The sequence below is a fragment of the Colias philodice genome, chromosome 29 (genome assembly GCF_061535455.1).
Source record: "Colias philodice isolate Cphi_HAF_F1 chromosome 29, ilColPhil1 Martin Lab GWU primary, whole genome shotgun sequence".
Lineage (NCBI taxonomy): Eukaryota > Metazoa > Arthropoda > Insecta > Lepidoptera > Pieridae > Colias > Colias philodice.
The window spans coordinates 4,432,185-4,449,714 of NC_143114.1; the positions used below are offsets into that span (position 1 = coordinate 4,432,185).

At 39.7% G+C, this 17,530-nt stretch overlaps 2 protein-coding genes and 1 long non-coding RNA gene across 3 annotated transcripts in view; 2 read left to right on the top strand and 1 right to left on the bottom strand.

Moving 5' to 3' along the window:
* LOC149475919 (uncharacterized) overlaps positions 1-15,725 on the top strand; it is a 76,425-nt gene extending 60,700 nt beyond the window's left edge. Inside the window, exon 2 of the long non-coding RNA XR_016317975.1 lies at positions 15,511-15,725. This is a non-coding gene — a long non-coding RNA (uncharacterized LOC149475919). The remainder of the gene's footprint in view (positions 1-15,510) is intronic.
* Positions 1-15,725, top strand: part of LOC149475922 (uncharacterized) — a 37,208-nt gene extending 21,483 nt beyond the window's left edge. The window contains exons 3-5 of the mRNA XM_089712868.1: positions 10,385-10,432; positions 10,895-11,023; positions 13,277-15,725. Of these exons, the coding sequence (XP_089568994.1) occupies positions 10,385-10,432; positions 10,895-11,023; positions 13,277-14,331 (1,232 nt within the window). The 3' untranslated portion in view covers positions 14,332-15,725. The remainder of the gene's footprint in view (positions 1-10,384; positions 10,433-10,894; positions 11,024-13,276) is intronic.
* LOC149475923 (phospholipid-transporting ATPase ID-like) lies at positions 4,473-8,888 on the bottom strand. Its single transcript, XM_089712465.1, has 5 exons — positions 8,847-8,888; positions 6,264-6,413; positions 5,092-5,271; positions 4,833-4,943; positions 4,473-4,667 (listed from the first exon to the last, which is right to left on the bottom strand). The coding sequence occupies exons 1-5, from the start codon at positions 8,886-8,888 to the stop codon at positions 4,473-4,475; spliced, it is 678 nt and encodes a 225-aa protein (XP_089568591.1).
* Positions 15,726-17,530: the final 1,805 nt, after the last annotated feature.

Sequence of the window (17,530 nt, forward strand, 5' to 3'; positions counted from 1 at the left end):
ACGAACAACGAACAACGAACACCGAACACCGAACACCGAACTGTATCATTTTTTGGGAATAAATGTTTTTCTATTCTATTCTATTCAAACACCAAACACCGAACACCGAACAACGAACAACGAACAACGAACAACGGACACCGGACACCGAACACCGAACAACGAACACCGAACACCGAACACCGAACTGTATCATTTTTTGGAAATAAATGTTTTTCTATTCTATTCTATTCAAACACCGAACACCGAACACCGAACAACGAACAACGAACAACGAACAACGAACAACGAACAACGAACAACGAACAACGAACAACGAACAACGAACAACGAACAACGAACAACGAACAACGAACAACGAACAACGAACAACGAACAACGAACACCGAACACCGAACAACGAACACCGAACACCGAACAACGAACACCGAACACCGAACACCGAACACCGAACACCGAACAACGAACACCGAACACCGAACAACGAACAACGAACACCGAACAACGAACAACGGACAACGGACAACGAACACCGAACAACGAACAACGAACACCGAACACTGGACACTGGACACTGGACACTGGACACTGGACACCGGACACCGGACACTGGACACTGGACACCGGACACCGGACACCGGACACCGGACACCGAACACCGAACAACTAACACCGAACACCGAACACCGAACTGTATCATTTTTTGGGAATAAATGTTTTTCTATTCTATTCTATTCAAACACCGAACAACGAACAACGAACAACGAACAACGAACAACGAACACCGAACACCGAACACCGAACTGTATCATTTTTTGGGAATAAATGTTTTTCTATTCTATTCTATTCAAACACCGAACACCGAACACCGAACAACGAACAACGAACAACGAACAACGAACAACGAACAACGGACACCGGACACCGAACACCGAACAACGAACACCGAACACCGAACACCGAACTGTATCATTTTTTGGGAATAAATGTTTTTCTATTCTATTCTATTCAAACACCGAACACCGAACACCGAACACCGAACAACGAACAACGAACAACGAACAACGAACAACGAACAACGAACAACGAACAACGAACAACGAACAACGAACAACGAACAACGAACAACGAAAAACGAAAAACGAACAACGAACAACGAACAACGAACAACGAACAACGAACAACGAACAACGAACAACGAACAACGAACAACGAACAACGAACAACGAACAACGAACAACGAACAACGAACAACGAACAACGAACAACGAACAACGAACAACGAACACCGAACACCGAACACCGAACACCGAACAACGAACACCGAACACCGAACAACGAACAACGAACAACGAACACCGAACACCGAACACCGAACACCGAACAACGAACACCGAACAACGAACAACGAACAACGAACACCGAACAACGAACAACGAACAACGGACAACGGACAACGAACAACGAACACCGAACAACGAACACCGAACACCGGACACCGGACACTGGACACTGGACACTGGACACCGGACACTGGACACTGGACACCGGACACCGGACACTGGACACCGGACACCGGACACCGAACACCGAACACCGAACTGTATCATTTTTTGGGAATAAATGTTTTTCTATTCTATTCTATTCAAACACCGAACACCGAACAACGAACAACGAACAACGAACAACGAACAACGAACAACGAACAACGAACACCGAACACCGAACACCGAACTGTATCATTTTTTGGGAATAAATGTTTTTCTATTCTATTCTATTCAAACACCGAACACCGAACAACGAACAACGAACAACGGACACCGGACATCGAACACCGAACAACGAACACCGAACACCGAACTGTATCATTTTTTGGGAATAAATGTTTTTCTATTCTATTCTATTCAAACACCGAACACCGAACACCGAACAACGAACAACGAACAACGAACAACGAACAACGAACAACGAACAACGAACAACGAACAACGAACAACGAACAACGAACAACGAACAACGAACAACGAACAACGAACAACGAACAACGAACAACGAACAACGAACAACGAACAACGAACAACGAACACCGAACACCGAACACCGAACAACGAACACCGAACACCGAACAACGAACAACGAACAACGAACAACGAACACCGAACACCGAACACCGAACACCGAACACCGAACACCGAACACCGAACAACGAACACCGAACACCGAACACTGAACAACGAACAACGAACACCGAACACCGGACACTGGACACTGGACACTGGACACCGGACACCGGACACCGGACACTGGACACCGGACACCGGACACCGGACACCGAACACCGAACAACTAACACCGAACACCGAACTGTATCATTTTTTGGGAATAAATGTTTTTCTATTCTATTCTATTCAAACACCGAACACCGAACAACGAACAACGAACAACGAACAACGAACAACGAACAACGAACAACGAACAACGAACAACGAACACCGAACACCGAACAACGAACACCGAACAACGAACAACGAACACCGAACAACGAACAACGAACAACGGACAACGGACAACGAACACCGAACAACGAACAACGAACACCGGACACCGGACACCGAACACCGGACACTGGACACTGGACACTGGACACTGGACACTGGACACTGGACACCGGACACTGGACACCGGACACCGGACACCAGACACTGGACACCGGACACCGGACACCGGACACCGAACACCGAACAACTAACACCGAACACCGAACTGTATCATTTTTTGGGAATAAATGTTTTTCTATTCTATTCTATTCAACAACGAACGAACAACGAACAACGAACAACGAACAACGAACAACGAACAACGAACACCGAACACCGAACAACGAACACCGAACACCGAACACCGAACAACGAACACCGAACACCGAACACCGAACACCGAACACCGAACAACGAACACCGAACACCGAACAACGAACAACGAACACCGAACAACGAACAACGGACAACGGACAACGGACAACGAACACCGAACAACGAACAACGAACACCGAACACTGGACACTGGACACTGGACACTGGACACTGGACACCGGACACCGGACACTGGACACTGGACACCGGACACCGGACACCGGACACCGGACACCGGACACCGAACACCGAACAACTAACACCGAACTGTATCATTTTTTGGGAATAAATGTTTTTCTATTCTATTCTATTCAAACACCGAACAACGAACAACGAACAACGAACAACGAACAACGAACAACGAACACCGAACACCGAACACCGAACTGTATCATTTTTTGGGAATAAATGTTTTTCTATTCTATTCTATTCAAACACCGAACACCGAACACCGAACAACGAACAACGAACAACGAACAACGAACAACGAACAACGGACACCGGACACCGAACACCGAACAACGAACACCGAACACCGAACACCGAACTGTATCATTTTTTGGGAATAAATGTTTTTCTATTCTATTCTATTCAAACACCGAACACCGAACACCGAACACCGAACAACGAACAACGAACAACGAACAACGAACAACGAACAACGAACAACGAACAACGAACAACGAACAACGAACAACGAACAACGAACAACGAACAACGAACAACGAAAAACGAAAAACGAACAACGAACAACGAACAACGAACAACGAACAACGAACAACGAACAACGAACAACGAACAACGAACAACGAACAACGAACAACGAACAACGAACAACGAACAACGAACAACGAACAACGAACAACGAACAACGAACAACGAACACCGAACACCGAACAACGAACACCGAACAACGAACAACGAACACCGAACACCGAACACCGAACAACGAACACCGAACACCGAACAACGAACAACGAACAACGAACACCGAACAACGAACAACGGACAACGGACAACGGACAACGGACAACGGACAACGAACACCGAACAACGAACACCGAACACCGGACACCGGACACTGGACACTGGACACCGGACACTGGACACCGGACACCGGACACTGGACACTGGACACCGGACACCGGACACCGGACACCGGACACCGAACACCGAACAACTAACACCGAACACCGAACTGTATCATTTTTTGGGAATAAATGTTTTTCTATTCTATTCTATTCAAACACCGAACACCGAACAACGAACAACGAACAACGAACAACGAACAACGAACAACGAACACCGAACACCGAACTGTATCATTTTTTGGGAATAAATGTTTTTCTATTCTATTCTATTCAAACACCGAACACCGAACACCGAACAACGAACAACGAACAACGAACAACGGACACCGGACACCGAACACCGAACAACGAACACCGAACACCGAACACCGAACTGTATCATTTTTTGGGAATAAATGTTTTTCTATTCTATTCTATTCAAACACCGAACACCGAACACCGAACAACTAAACGAACGAATAAAATAAAATTAATAAACAATACTTACATTTAAATGCTCCTGTGTTTTAGATTTAACTTCATCTTGACAATTACTTTTTAACCTGTCGTAGATAACATTATCAGCACCTTTAGTATATAACCTAATTTCACCATCCTTCTTCAATATCACTGACATTCTCTTCCTTACATTATTAAAATCTAATATACACAACAACTCGTACACCTGCAAACAAAATCAAATCTTATTATATTATGAAAGATTACACAAAAAATACTACATCAACTGAAGTGGCCCTTTTAGGCATAAATTCATATTTATATTAAAACTTTGGACAATAAAGATAAAAAAATATTTTTATTTGCAAAATGTATAGAAAGGTTGACCCACCTCTGTTTTACCCATAACTTCTATAGTAATAGTATTAGGCGACCGCTCTCTGAACACAAAACCGAAATTCCTCGCGGCTGACACTAACGCCGCTTCGTCTGGCGATTGGGCCTGGAAAAACGTAAAAAATATTGTATTGATGTTTAAGACATGCTCTATGTTCGATTACTTCTTAATAACATGCACGTACTTTAACATTTATAGAGGATAATTATACATATTTATAAAAACTATTTGAATGTAATTATTAAGCCCTTACTTGATATTCGAGACGTCCATTCTTTTGTTCCGGCATCACAGTATGACATAGCGCAAGGAGACGAAAAAAATCATAGACATTCGAATCCCCTTGTTTCACTGCTTTCAATAGCTTCGAATCGAAGAATTTGAATTCCGGCTCGTACTCGGGATTGTCAGAAAAATCCAGAGGCTCTGTGCTCTATGGAAAGAGGAATTATATTACATAAGCTAAATGGACAATAGTGATTGACCTAATTTTATGTTTCACATACGACATTGAAAGTATCAGCCAATAAAGAATATCTATGAAAAACTATTGTAAGATAAATTTGATTTTTTTCTTTTTTAATATGCGAAACATAAAATAAGGATTGAAGTGGGAAATTACAGCACACAAGTCTAATGTACCTTTGCAGACAATAAGCAATAAAATAATCGACGCAAATGGATCTATCTATGTACTTGCGAATGATAAATTGCTATTATTATGCAAAACTATAAATAATAAAAGTTTCAAAGTACATTATACGTTGTGCAGAAATTCATCACTAGTACCATTTGAGACCAGCTAATTCCTTATTCCTAATTTAAAAAAAGGTAACTGCCATACAAAGTCGATCCTTTTTATTTCTACAGGCAAAAATTAGTGACCCAGAAAGCGTTGCATGCACACACCAAACAATACAAAACATACAAAGCATTATGTGTAGGAAACAAAAAGCACCATTACACTGAGTAAATGTATCGAATATATTATGTATTTAAAACGGTATGATGTGTACTAAGAATCGTATATAATATGTTATCGTGTAAACATTCCATTAAAAAGAACAAGATAATCGTGTCTTACGTGTACTGGTATTATAAATAATAAGAGGATGTCGGAAATTTTATTGTTATTAGTCATTAGGGGAACAGCATAGAAATCGCAAGCTTAGTATTATTTATTTCCTTTTACATACTAGGTAACCCGTTTTCCGTGGAAGGAAGAAATATTTTAATATACATTGCTCCCGACTTACACACTTATCTTCATGTAACATATTTTTAAAGTGTCAAAATTCCCATAAATGTATTACAAACAGTTTCAACTACATATTCACACTGTCAAAGTAACTTCGTATAGTTAAGTCGGGAGCAACACGCAACAGTTCGTGGGGGGGTTGGTGCGTTACAAGTAAGCGTGCGTACGTGCGTGTGTCGGTGCGCGGGCGTGCCGGCGGCGGGCGTGCTGCGGCCCGCCTCGTGCTCCAGCTCCAGCAGGCGCGCGCGCGTGCCCGCCGCGGGGCCCGCCGCCCCTCCCCCCGCTGCCCCCGCCGCCCCTGCAGGCCCGCCGCGCCGCTAAACCATACACGCACACATTACGGACATTACGGGACACTCCGATGTAGCGCTGCTCTCCTTATCACCACTGACGTTCGCTATACGGCTTCAATGATTTGGGAATCACGTCGAAGCCGCCGCTTGTTGCAATGTTATGACATATCGGCTGTTACGACTAAGTAGGTTTCTGGATGTCTACCCATCTCTTTCACACATATTATAAACTATGTAGTAGTAGTAGTACATTGCCGAACAACGAACAACGAACAACGAACAACGAACAACGAACAACGAACAACGAACAACGAACAACGAACAACGAACAACGAACAACGAACAACGAACAACGAACACCGGACACCGGACACCGGACACTGGACACTGGACACCGGACACCGGACACTGGACACCGGACACCGGACACCGGACACTGGACACCGGACACCGGACACCGGACACCGGACACCGGACACCGGACACCGGACACCGGACACCGGACACCGAACACCGAACACCGAACAACTAACACCGAACACCGAACACCGAACTGTATCATTTTTTGGGAATAAATGTTTTTCTATTCTATTCTATTCAAACACCGAACACCGAACAACGAACACCGAACACCGAACAACGAACAACGAACACCGAACACCGAACACCGGACACCGGACACTGGACACTGGACACCGGACACTGGACACTGGACACCGGACACCGGACACCGGACACTGGACACCGGACACCGGACACCGGACACCGAACACCGAACAACTAACACCGAACACCGAACACCGAACTGTATCATTTTTTGGGAATAAATGTTTTTCTATTCTATTCAAACACCGAACACCGAACAACGAACACCGAACACCGAACACCGAACAACGAACAACGAACACCGAACACCGAACACCGAACACCGAACACCGAACACCGAACAACGAACACCGAACACCGAACACCGAACAACGAACAACGAACAACGAACAACGAACAACGAACACCGCACACCGAACAACGAACAACGAACAACGAACAACGAACACCGAACAACGAACACCGAACAACGAACAACGAACAACGAACACCGAACAACGAACACCGAACACCGAACAACGAACAACGACGACGAACAACGAACACTGAACACCGAACACTGAACACCGAACACTGAACACCGAACAACGAACAACGAACAACGGACACCGAACACCGAACTGTATCATTTTTTGGGAATAAATGTTTTTCTATTCTATTCTATTCTATTCAAACACCAAACACCGAACACCGAACACCGAACACCGAACACCGAACACCGAACACCGAACACCGAACACCGAACACCGAACACCGAACACCGAACAACGAACAACGAACAACGAACAACGAACACGGAACACCGAACACCGAACAACGAACAACGAACAACGAACAACGAACAACGAACACCGAACACCGAACAACGAACAACGAACAACGAACACCGAACACCGAACACCGAACACCGAACAACGAACACCGAACACCGAACAACGAACAACGAACAACGAACACCGAACAACGAACAACGAACAACGAACACCGAACACCGAACAACGAACAACGAACAACGAACACTGAACACCGAACACCAAACACCAACGATAATAAATGTTTTTCTATTCTATTCTATTCTATTCTATTCAAACAAACCGGTTTTCTAGCAAACCGGTTTCAAAATTAACTCTACTTCCGGTTTCTATTTTGTTGCTGGCTCTGTACACTGTGCCAGTGAACGATGTGAGGAGCAAAAAAATTTTTTTTATGTTTCACTACCGAAAATCGACAGTAAAGTTGACGTGGCCTGTGTTATTTTTGGCGCCAATGAAAAAAATTCAAAATTTTCACTGTTTTTATGCAGCAACAAATTAGCAACAAATTCAACTGCATTTTGCAAGGATCCATCCCTTTTTCCGATTTCTTCACGCTACCTTAACGTTAAGCTAGAACTGTTGCTGATTTTCAGCGAACGGGTTGAGCAACAAAATCTTCATTATAGCAACTAATTAGCAACAAATAAGCAACAAATTCTGGTGTTGTTTTTTTTTAATTTCACTAATTTTTCATCGCCAGATTTACGTACCTCAGAATATTAGTATCATTCCTCCAGCAGCGCCATTTCATAGTGCAACAAGGAGATGCACTGTCAGATCTTTGCCCTATAAAAGCAGGAGTTCCGCAAGGCAGCGTACTTGGACCCATACTATACATTCTTTTCACTGCGGATCTACCGACATCTGAATCTTTGGTTACTGGAACTTTTGCTGATGATACCGCTCTATTAGCTACACATAACAATCCAAAAATAGCCTCAGAAATACTCCAACAAGGCCTAAATGAGATATCCCTCTGGCTTAAAAAGTGGCGGATAAAAGCGAATGAAACAAAGTCAGTAAACGTAACATTTACCTTACGAAGAGACTCTTGTCCTCCAGTCACGCTGAACAACATTGCTATCCCCCAGGCAGATCATGTGAGATACCTTGGGCTGCATTTGGACAAAAGGCTTACCTGGAAAAAACATATCTTCACCAAGAGGAAACAACTTGGCATCCAAACGCGCAAACTATTCTGGCTGATTGGACGAAAGTCGCAACTGTCCCTAGAAAATAAAATGCTTTTATACAAAGCTATACTCAAGCCCATCTGGACATATGGCATACAACTGTGGGGAACTGCCTCCCATTCAAACATAGAAATCATACAAAGGTTTCAAAATAAAACACTCCGCATGATAACCAATGCACCCTGGTTCGTGCCTAACGATCTATTACATCGCGACCTACGCATGCCCACTGTAAAACAAGAAATTGTACGCTATACTAGAGCGTACAAAGAGCGTATAGATCAACACCCAAATTCACTGGCCCGGTCACTTATGTCAAATCAGTCCAATGCGCGACGCTTAAAGCGCAAAATACCCCAAGACCTCGTACAATCACAGTAAATACAGTTACTGTTGAAACAATAAGGATGTGACACAGGTCACATGCCGTGCGCGCCAGCATTATAAGCACCAACCAGCATACTGCTGAATGTCCCCCAAGGAGACAGATTGCAGTAACTGAAGGAACAAAAAAAAAATTATCAAATAATAATAATATTTCATGTCATATTCAAAAAATCGATCAAAACAACACAACACCTGCGCTCACTCCCACAACTCGAATTGTTATTTTTATCTTCATTTAAATAACGGACGTCAGCAGTTGCGAAGCATTCTTGTCTTGACTTTGGTCAAGTAAAGTCATCTAAGAAATATTATATTCGTATTTCATTTTATAACGTCATATCATTACGCTCTTACATATATCTTATATATAAAATTCTCGTGTCACAATGTTAGTCTGCATACTCCTCCGAAACGGGTGGACCGATTCTCATGAAATTTTCTGTGCATATCGGGTAAGTCTGAGAATCGGCCAACATCTATTTTTTATATGTACCACGGGCGAAGCCTTGGCGGACCGCTAGTATACATATAAAATTCTCGTGTCACAATGTTAGTCTGCATACTCCTCCGAAACGGGTGGACCGATTCTCATGAAATTTTCTGTGCATATCGGGTAAGTCCGAGAATCGGCCAACATCTATTTTTCATATGTACCACGGGCGAAGCCGGGGCGGACCGCTAGTCTTATATATAAAATTCTCGTGTCACAATGTTAGTCTGCATACTCCTCCGAAACGGGTGGACCGATTCTCATGAAATTTTCTGTGCATATCGGGTAAGTCTGAGAATCGGCCAACATCTATTTTTCATATGTACCACGGGCGAAGCCGGGGCGGACCGCTAGTTCTATAAAAATTTTACCGATTCAATGCAAGATTTAAAAAGTAGTCACATACAAGTCTTTTAAAGGACATAGTTTGAGCTTGCCTTATGGATATAGATTTCAGCCATTTCTGAGTCATGTTATTAAATAAAGGATCATGTATGATTACAGAAAACTCCTACAAATCAACATCTACGGTAAAAGAAGAATTAGATATAGGTAAGTCAATATATTAGATCACTTGGCTTGAACAGCTGCAAGCCTCTCCTCTCATCTCATCTCATCTCCTATCATCTCCTCTCCTTTCCTTTCCTCTCAGAATTTAATATCATTTCATAAATATGTATAAATTTAAAAACTGAATAGTTTTCAAATAATCATATTACATTCTATTTTTGTACTATTGTTAAAAAAAATGTGTGCGTGTGTGTAAGTGTGTACAACTTAAGAAGTGAAACTTCTTCATGACCTTATTTTTCAAAAAATAATTTACTATATGCAACTTTACAGAAATACGTCAAATCAAAGATGGCGCGTACCAGAAAAATGTCACGCGTAACGAAAATATGTTACACTAAATTTTTTTCTAACCCCGATAAAGAAGTTTCACTTCAAAAATGAATTTTGATAAAAAAGCACTTATTCATAAAAAGTCATTAATTGTAATAAATATATTTTCAGATAACTCCGAAGACGACATACATTTGAGTGAGTTGAAAAAATCGAAGCCAAAAACAAAAATGAAAAATAAAAAATGCAAAAAAATCAAACAGGAGGAAGAACAATGCAAAGAAGTTGAATTAAAAAAAGGTAAATAAGCACTTATCTTAATCTATACTATATTATTTCATAAAAAGTCCGTACGCGAACTAGAAAGAATTTCGTACATTAACCTGTTATTACCTGTCACTGTCTCTCCCGCGTAAATATAATCGTATAGGAGCTACCAACGTTGACAAGAGAGAATTTTAGTATAGTTGGGTTTTTGATATACTGTTCCTCTTGCTATTTCGGTTAGAGTCCGGGCTGTCTGGCTGGCCGCAGTGGTTGCGTTTATTAGTGCGCATCTTATCTGCACAGGAAAATATCCGTAATTTAAAGTCATTTATTAACGCGTAATTTCTAATCTTTTGCCTTTAGATAGATCCATCAGACATAATTTTTTATTGCAAGACGTTTTTTTCGTTGTTAAATAGGTGCCAAACGCAATTTTTTTATTTCCAAATCATTAAAATGTCATCGAAATAAGTGAAATTCCATCAACATGAGTCCCCGTGAAGGATATACATACTATGTAATATGTATAATATTCATTTTACTATTTGCAATTTTTTAGCAACAATCTACCATGGTGCCTCCTTTTCCCAACGAACCTCAAATAGGACGTTAATGTAAACTTGATAAAAACCAAATATCATCAAATTCATATTAATACCCAAAAGTGTAATAAATATGAAACCATCTATTAAAAATATTAGTTTACTAATTATTCAATATAAGTATTAAAAAAGGATAATAAATAATAATATAATATAAGTAATAAAGTTATTACTTACCTTTTACCTTTTACTTTACCAGACAGCCCGGACTCTAACCGAAATAGCAAGAGAAACAGTATATCAAAAACTATACTAAAATGACTTTTTTTAAAACGTTAATAGCTCCCGTACCATAATGTGTCTTGCTCGCTTAGATGCAATGACCGCCGTCCTCAGGGATTGTACACCTTTAAGCTGAGAGCGTAAGGTTTGTTCTTGATTGCATGTGTTTTTTTTATTGACCTTGAGTCACGACAAAACGTATCGTATAATATATCGTGGTTATTGAAAAAAATTAAATGTAACTAATAAGTATTGTAAATGAATAATGGACATTTATTTAATAAGTAAGTAAAAACATTTCCTCCTCTAAATATTTCATGTAAACTGCACTTCATTTAAAAATGTTTGTGACCACTGTCAGTAGGTAAAGAGGTCATTGTACGAAATTCTTCCTGCTCCGCGATTGGACTTTAGCTGTGCTCTGCGGTATTACCCACATTGCACCGCTATAGGCTATATACAGGGTGTCCCAAAAAGTAGTGATGAACGGAAGCTGGGAGGTAGAGGACCTAGAGGGCTATCCGAATCAATTTTTTCAATTTTTCACCTATCGCCGAGTACGATGATTTTTTCACTCATGGTGACGTCAATTGTTGCGCTAGATGCTTGATTTTTTTTTGTGTGCTAAGCTGAAAGATAGGCCAATTCAGTATGGTAACATTTACTATCGTTAGATCTTCGAATGGAATAAAAAAAAGAATTAAATGCCAAGAAAGATAAAATTACCCAGTATGTTCACCACTTCAAGGGCCCGTAAAAAAATAAAATCACATAAAAAAAGTTTTCCGTTTGGCTTTTAAAAACTTGCTCTATCTATAAGGTAGCTACCCCGCTGTTGCTCAGTGCAAGTGCGACATCATCGTAAAAAGTTGTCTTTTAAATGTCTGAATGCCCTTTTATCATTTTTAATGGTTTCTTTTGCTACTATGAATTTCCGGGTTATTTCGTCCAAATTGTGGCAGTCTCTCGTCTTTGTAGTATCCCCACGGAAAAAAATCAATAGGGTTTATGTCCGTTTCCTCTCCATAAGAACCATTTTCGTACTTGAAGGATTATTATAAAAAAGGAAATAACGAAATCGGTTCAGCCGTTCTTGAGTTTTGCGCTGACCAACACATTTAGCAATTCATTTTTATTATATGGATTTGGATACTATAAAATTGAAGATTAAAGCGTTTTAAATTTTTTAATTTGATTTTGAGTTTTGACTGACCGGTTGGCTTAGTTGGTAGTGACCTGCCTTCCAAGCCAGAGGTCGTGGGTTCGATTCCCTCCCAGGGCAAATATTTGTATGATGTTTGCTCTGTGTCTGGTTATTAATTATCTATATAAGAATTTATTTATAATTATATATGCATATTTATCAACCATCTGGTTTCCATAACACAAGCGAAAGCTTAGTATGGGATCAGATCGTGTCGTGTGTGAAAATTGTCCTGAAATATTTATTTATTTATTGCAGATATAGAAAAACCATCGGAGTACAGGTCATCAGACATTCGGAACATAGTCAAACTGATCATAATGTTCTCAACAGCGACTCCCTTCCGGTGGTCATACAGCAAATATATGTGTTTCTTCTGCGATCGAGTATTCACAAAGTTCTCAGAATTGAAACAGCATCACTACGATCACTATGAAATTAAAATGGACAACTGCCTACGGTCAATTAATACCGAGACCAAAGTTAAATTCGAAGTCAGCCAACTATCCTGCAAAATATGCCCGAAAGACATGCAAACGTTGGACGATTTACTCGATCACATCACTATTACACACAAACAGAACTATAATAGTGTTGTGCGGTGCTCGATATTCGCCTTCCGATTGACGGATACGGAAGCGCCGTGCCTACAATGTGACAAGAGTTTTACTTTCTTCGGCAATTTATTGTCACATGTATACAAGAATCATTTGAATTCTGGGCAGTTTCTATGCGATTCCTGTGGAAAAGGGTTCCTAACTAAGTTCATGTTACGAAAACATATGAAATTGGAACATTCAGTTACAGACTATGTGTGCCAAAAGTGTAATATGTCGTTTAAAACGTATGGAGCGTATTCCTACCACCGTATTAAGCATAAGGGGGACTTTAACTGCTCCCAGTGTCAAGAATCATTCTCAAGCTGGTACCTAAGGAAGCGACATATAGCGTTCGTGCATGATAAATCCCTGCAAATCAGTTGTGAATTGTGTTCAAAGACGTTCGTGAAATATAACTCCCTAAAATGGCATGTGATGTCCGTACATCGCAATGATAAGCCGTTCGCGTGTGATCTCTGTGATTTTAAGTGTATAAATAAAACATTTTTAAAGCGGCATATGGTCAGCCATTTGGATACAAGGCCGTACCAATGTCATGTTTGTGTGAAAGGGTTTCAGAGGAAAGAACATTTGGAGACTCATGTGCGAATACATACAAATGATAAGAGGTACGTTTGTAAGGAGTGCGGGAAGGGATTCGTGCAAATTGCCGGGTTGAAAGTGCATTTGAGGGCGCATCACTCGAAAACGTGATGGTCTATGGTCGAAAAAAACATTTTTGAAGTGAAAAAAACATTTTTGAAGTGAAACTTCTTTAGGTGCGTTGAGAGTAAAATTTCAATGCTTCATGATCGGTTTTGCCATACCGACGTCATGAAGTAAGGCAACGATTTTAGTATCTTTGAATCTTGTCACAGATGTTTCACTTCTGACATGTGTGCTTGTCACACACACTCTTTTTTAAACTGTGTCTAGTATTTTTGTTTATATGAAAAGTTTGAAAATATGTGAATGTTTGTCTATGCTTTCATGTTACCAGTATTAATTAGATTAAATAATTTTCTATTGTCTATGACTGAAAAAGATTTAAATGCCTCTATATGTTATAGATGAGAATGTACAACCCATTCGAATTAATTTGAGATCTGAGCTGATGACAATATTTTCAATAAAATATTATAGGTACAAATAAATAAATAAATAGGTACCTTTCTAAAATAAATAATGTGTAATTCAAATTTTAAACTAAGTTCTTTGAGTAGTTATATTTTTAAGGAAAAATTAATATAAATTGCGTATGTCGCATTTCGGCCGTTTCATACAAGATAATGAACAGAATAGAATGAATTTTTATACATATTGAGCCGCCGGTATAAAAAAGTGAAACAATGCTTATTTTAAATTAAATGTTATAAATAATTGTTAAAAAAACTGACAAACAAAATCATGAAATTATTGTATGTATCCTTGATAATATAAAGTTTGGATTAAAAGTGGGTCAATATTGAGCCTAAGGGCGGCCGTAAACGGACTGCTTCAAGCAGTTGAGACCGATGGCTTGAAGCCGCGACCGCGCGGTGTACTCTAGATATTAATTCACTGCCGTACACGGACTGCTCGAGCAGTCGCGACCGCTTCAAGCCGTCAACTGCGCGGTTTGTAGCGACAGCTCGAGCAGTCATCGACCGACCGCTCGAGCAGTCCGTGTACGGCCGCTCTAAAGGAGTCGGTTACAAACATATACAGGTGAAGCTAATAAAAGCGTGTTTAAAATAAATAATAGTTAAAAAAAACTAAAAAACACGCTTTATCAAATTAGTGTATTGTCATCGGTCCTCAATAAATCTACAAAGTTTGAACGAAATCTGGCCGTTTAAAGTGGGTCAAAATCACGCCCAAAGAAGTCGGTTGCAAACAAACATACAGGTGAAGCTAATAAAAAGCGTGTAATTAAGGGCCAGTTGTACAAGTTGCTGATAAAGTCATTGATAGTCTATTTGACACTTTTTGACTTTTGAAATACGCTATTTGTCATTTTACTTGCCAGATAAGATATGCACAATATATCCAGGAGTTAAAATGGATATAAATGTATAAAATTGTAATTTATATAGAGAAATGTACAAAATAAAAGTATTCTAAATTTGTATGCAGTTTTATTGATTTTAATCTATACTAATATTATAAAGCTGAAGAGTTTGTTTGTTTGTTTGTTTGAACGCGCTAATCTCGGGAACTACTGATTCGATTTGAAAAATTCTTTCGGTGTTAGCTAGCCCATTTATCGAGGAAGGTTATAGGCTATTTATCATCACGCTACGACCATCAGGAGTAAAACCGCGCGGTGCAGCTAGTTTAATAATAAAATTAAAATTTTAGCACGTCTCCTCGACTATATTTTGTAACTCTATCACTTCAAAAGTACTGAGCAGATTTTGATGAAACTTAATTAATATTATCAGAACAAGACGTATGTCTTCCAATTAATAAGAAATTGTGAAAAAACATTAGTCACAAGATAGAAGGAAGCTAGTAAATAAAAATGCGAAAATAGTTAAAATTATTATTATTATAAACTTTTAATGAAAAAAATTGATCATGAGACAGGATTCGAATCCGCGTCTTCCATCATTCAATCCTGGTAATATGATTGGTTATTAACAAACAGTAAACACATTCCTGATTCCTCGCACATTAATTGTGAACAAACACCCTTAAGGAAAACCGATATATAGGTATACAATATATTATACTAGCGGTCCGCCCCGGCTTCGCCCGTGGTACATGTTTACGTTTTCTCTACATAAAAACCATCCTCGTACTTCAAGGAATATAATAAAAAAAGAATTATCGGAATCGGTTCAGCCGTTCTCGAGTTATGCGCTTACCAACACATTTTGCGATTCATTTTTATATATAAGATAATATGGAGTTACCATTAATGCGAGAAATATCCTAAAAAAATAACATGTTATTCATATATTCCTTCCTTCCTAGATACTTAAAATGTCTATGTGGTTTATTTTATTTTTTATCTTAAATACTATCACAATTCGTCTTAATTCTAACTATACCGTCAAAGGTTATCAATGAACAACTTATCCATACTAATATTATAAATGCGAAAGTAACTCTGTCTGTCTGTCTCAATCACGCCTGAACTACTGAACCAATTTGCATGAAATTTGGTATAGATATATTTTGATACCCGAGAAAGGACATAGGCTACTTTTTATCCCGGGAAAATGACGCAATTCTGGAAATCCCACGGGAACGGGAACTATGCGGGTTTTTCTTTGACTGCGCGGGCGAAGCTGCGGGCGGAAAGCTAGTATATAATAATTACATGATTACACTTTGGTATCACTGACTTGCCAAAACGAAATGAAATATTGCATTAATTGTTATTTATACTTACTAATATTATAAGGCTGAAGAGTTTGTTTGAACGCGCTAAACTCAGGAACTACTGGTTCAATTTGAAAAATTATTTCAGTGTTGGATAGCTCATTTATCGAGGAAGGCTATATGCTACCTATATATCATCACGCTAAGACCAACAGGAGCAGAGCAATGCGGGTAAAACCGCGGGGCACAGTTAGTAAAAAAATAAGGAAATAAAGGCATGGAATGATATACTTACAGATATATGTAATAAAATGAATGGCACTCTTCCACTTTAAAAAATTAGTATCGTGGAAGCAGGAAGACGTATAGGCACTAAAATAAAGTTAAATTTTACCACTCTCCAAATCGAAGTTTTCATGTTTATCAACACACTTTTCAAATAATATCTCATAATAATATTTAATAACAAAGGTTGCCTGGTAGAGAACGCGTATAAGCGATAAGGCCTCGTATTCAACATGGTAGCTATAGTTATGTATAAATTTATAAATTGAATGCTATAAAATCAAAAATATCAAATTCAACATAGTAAGTATATATGTAT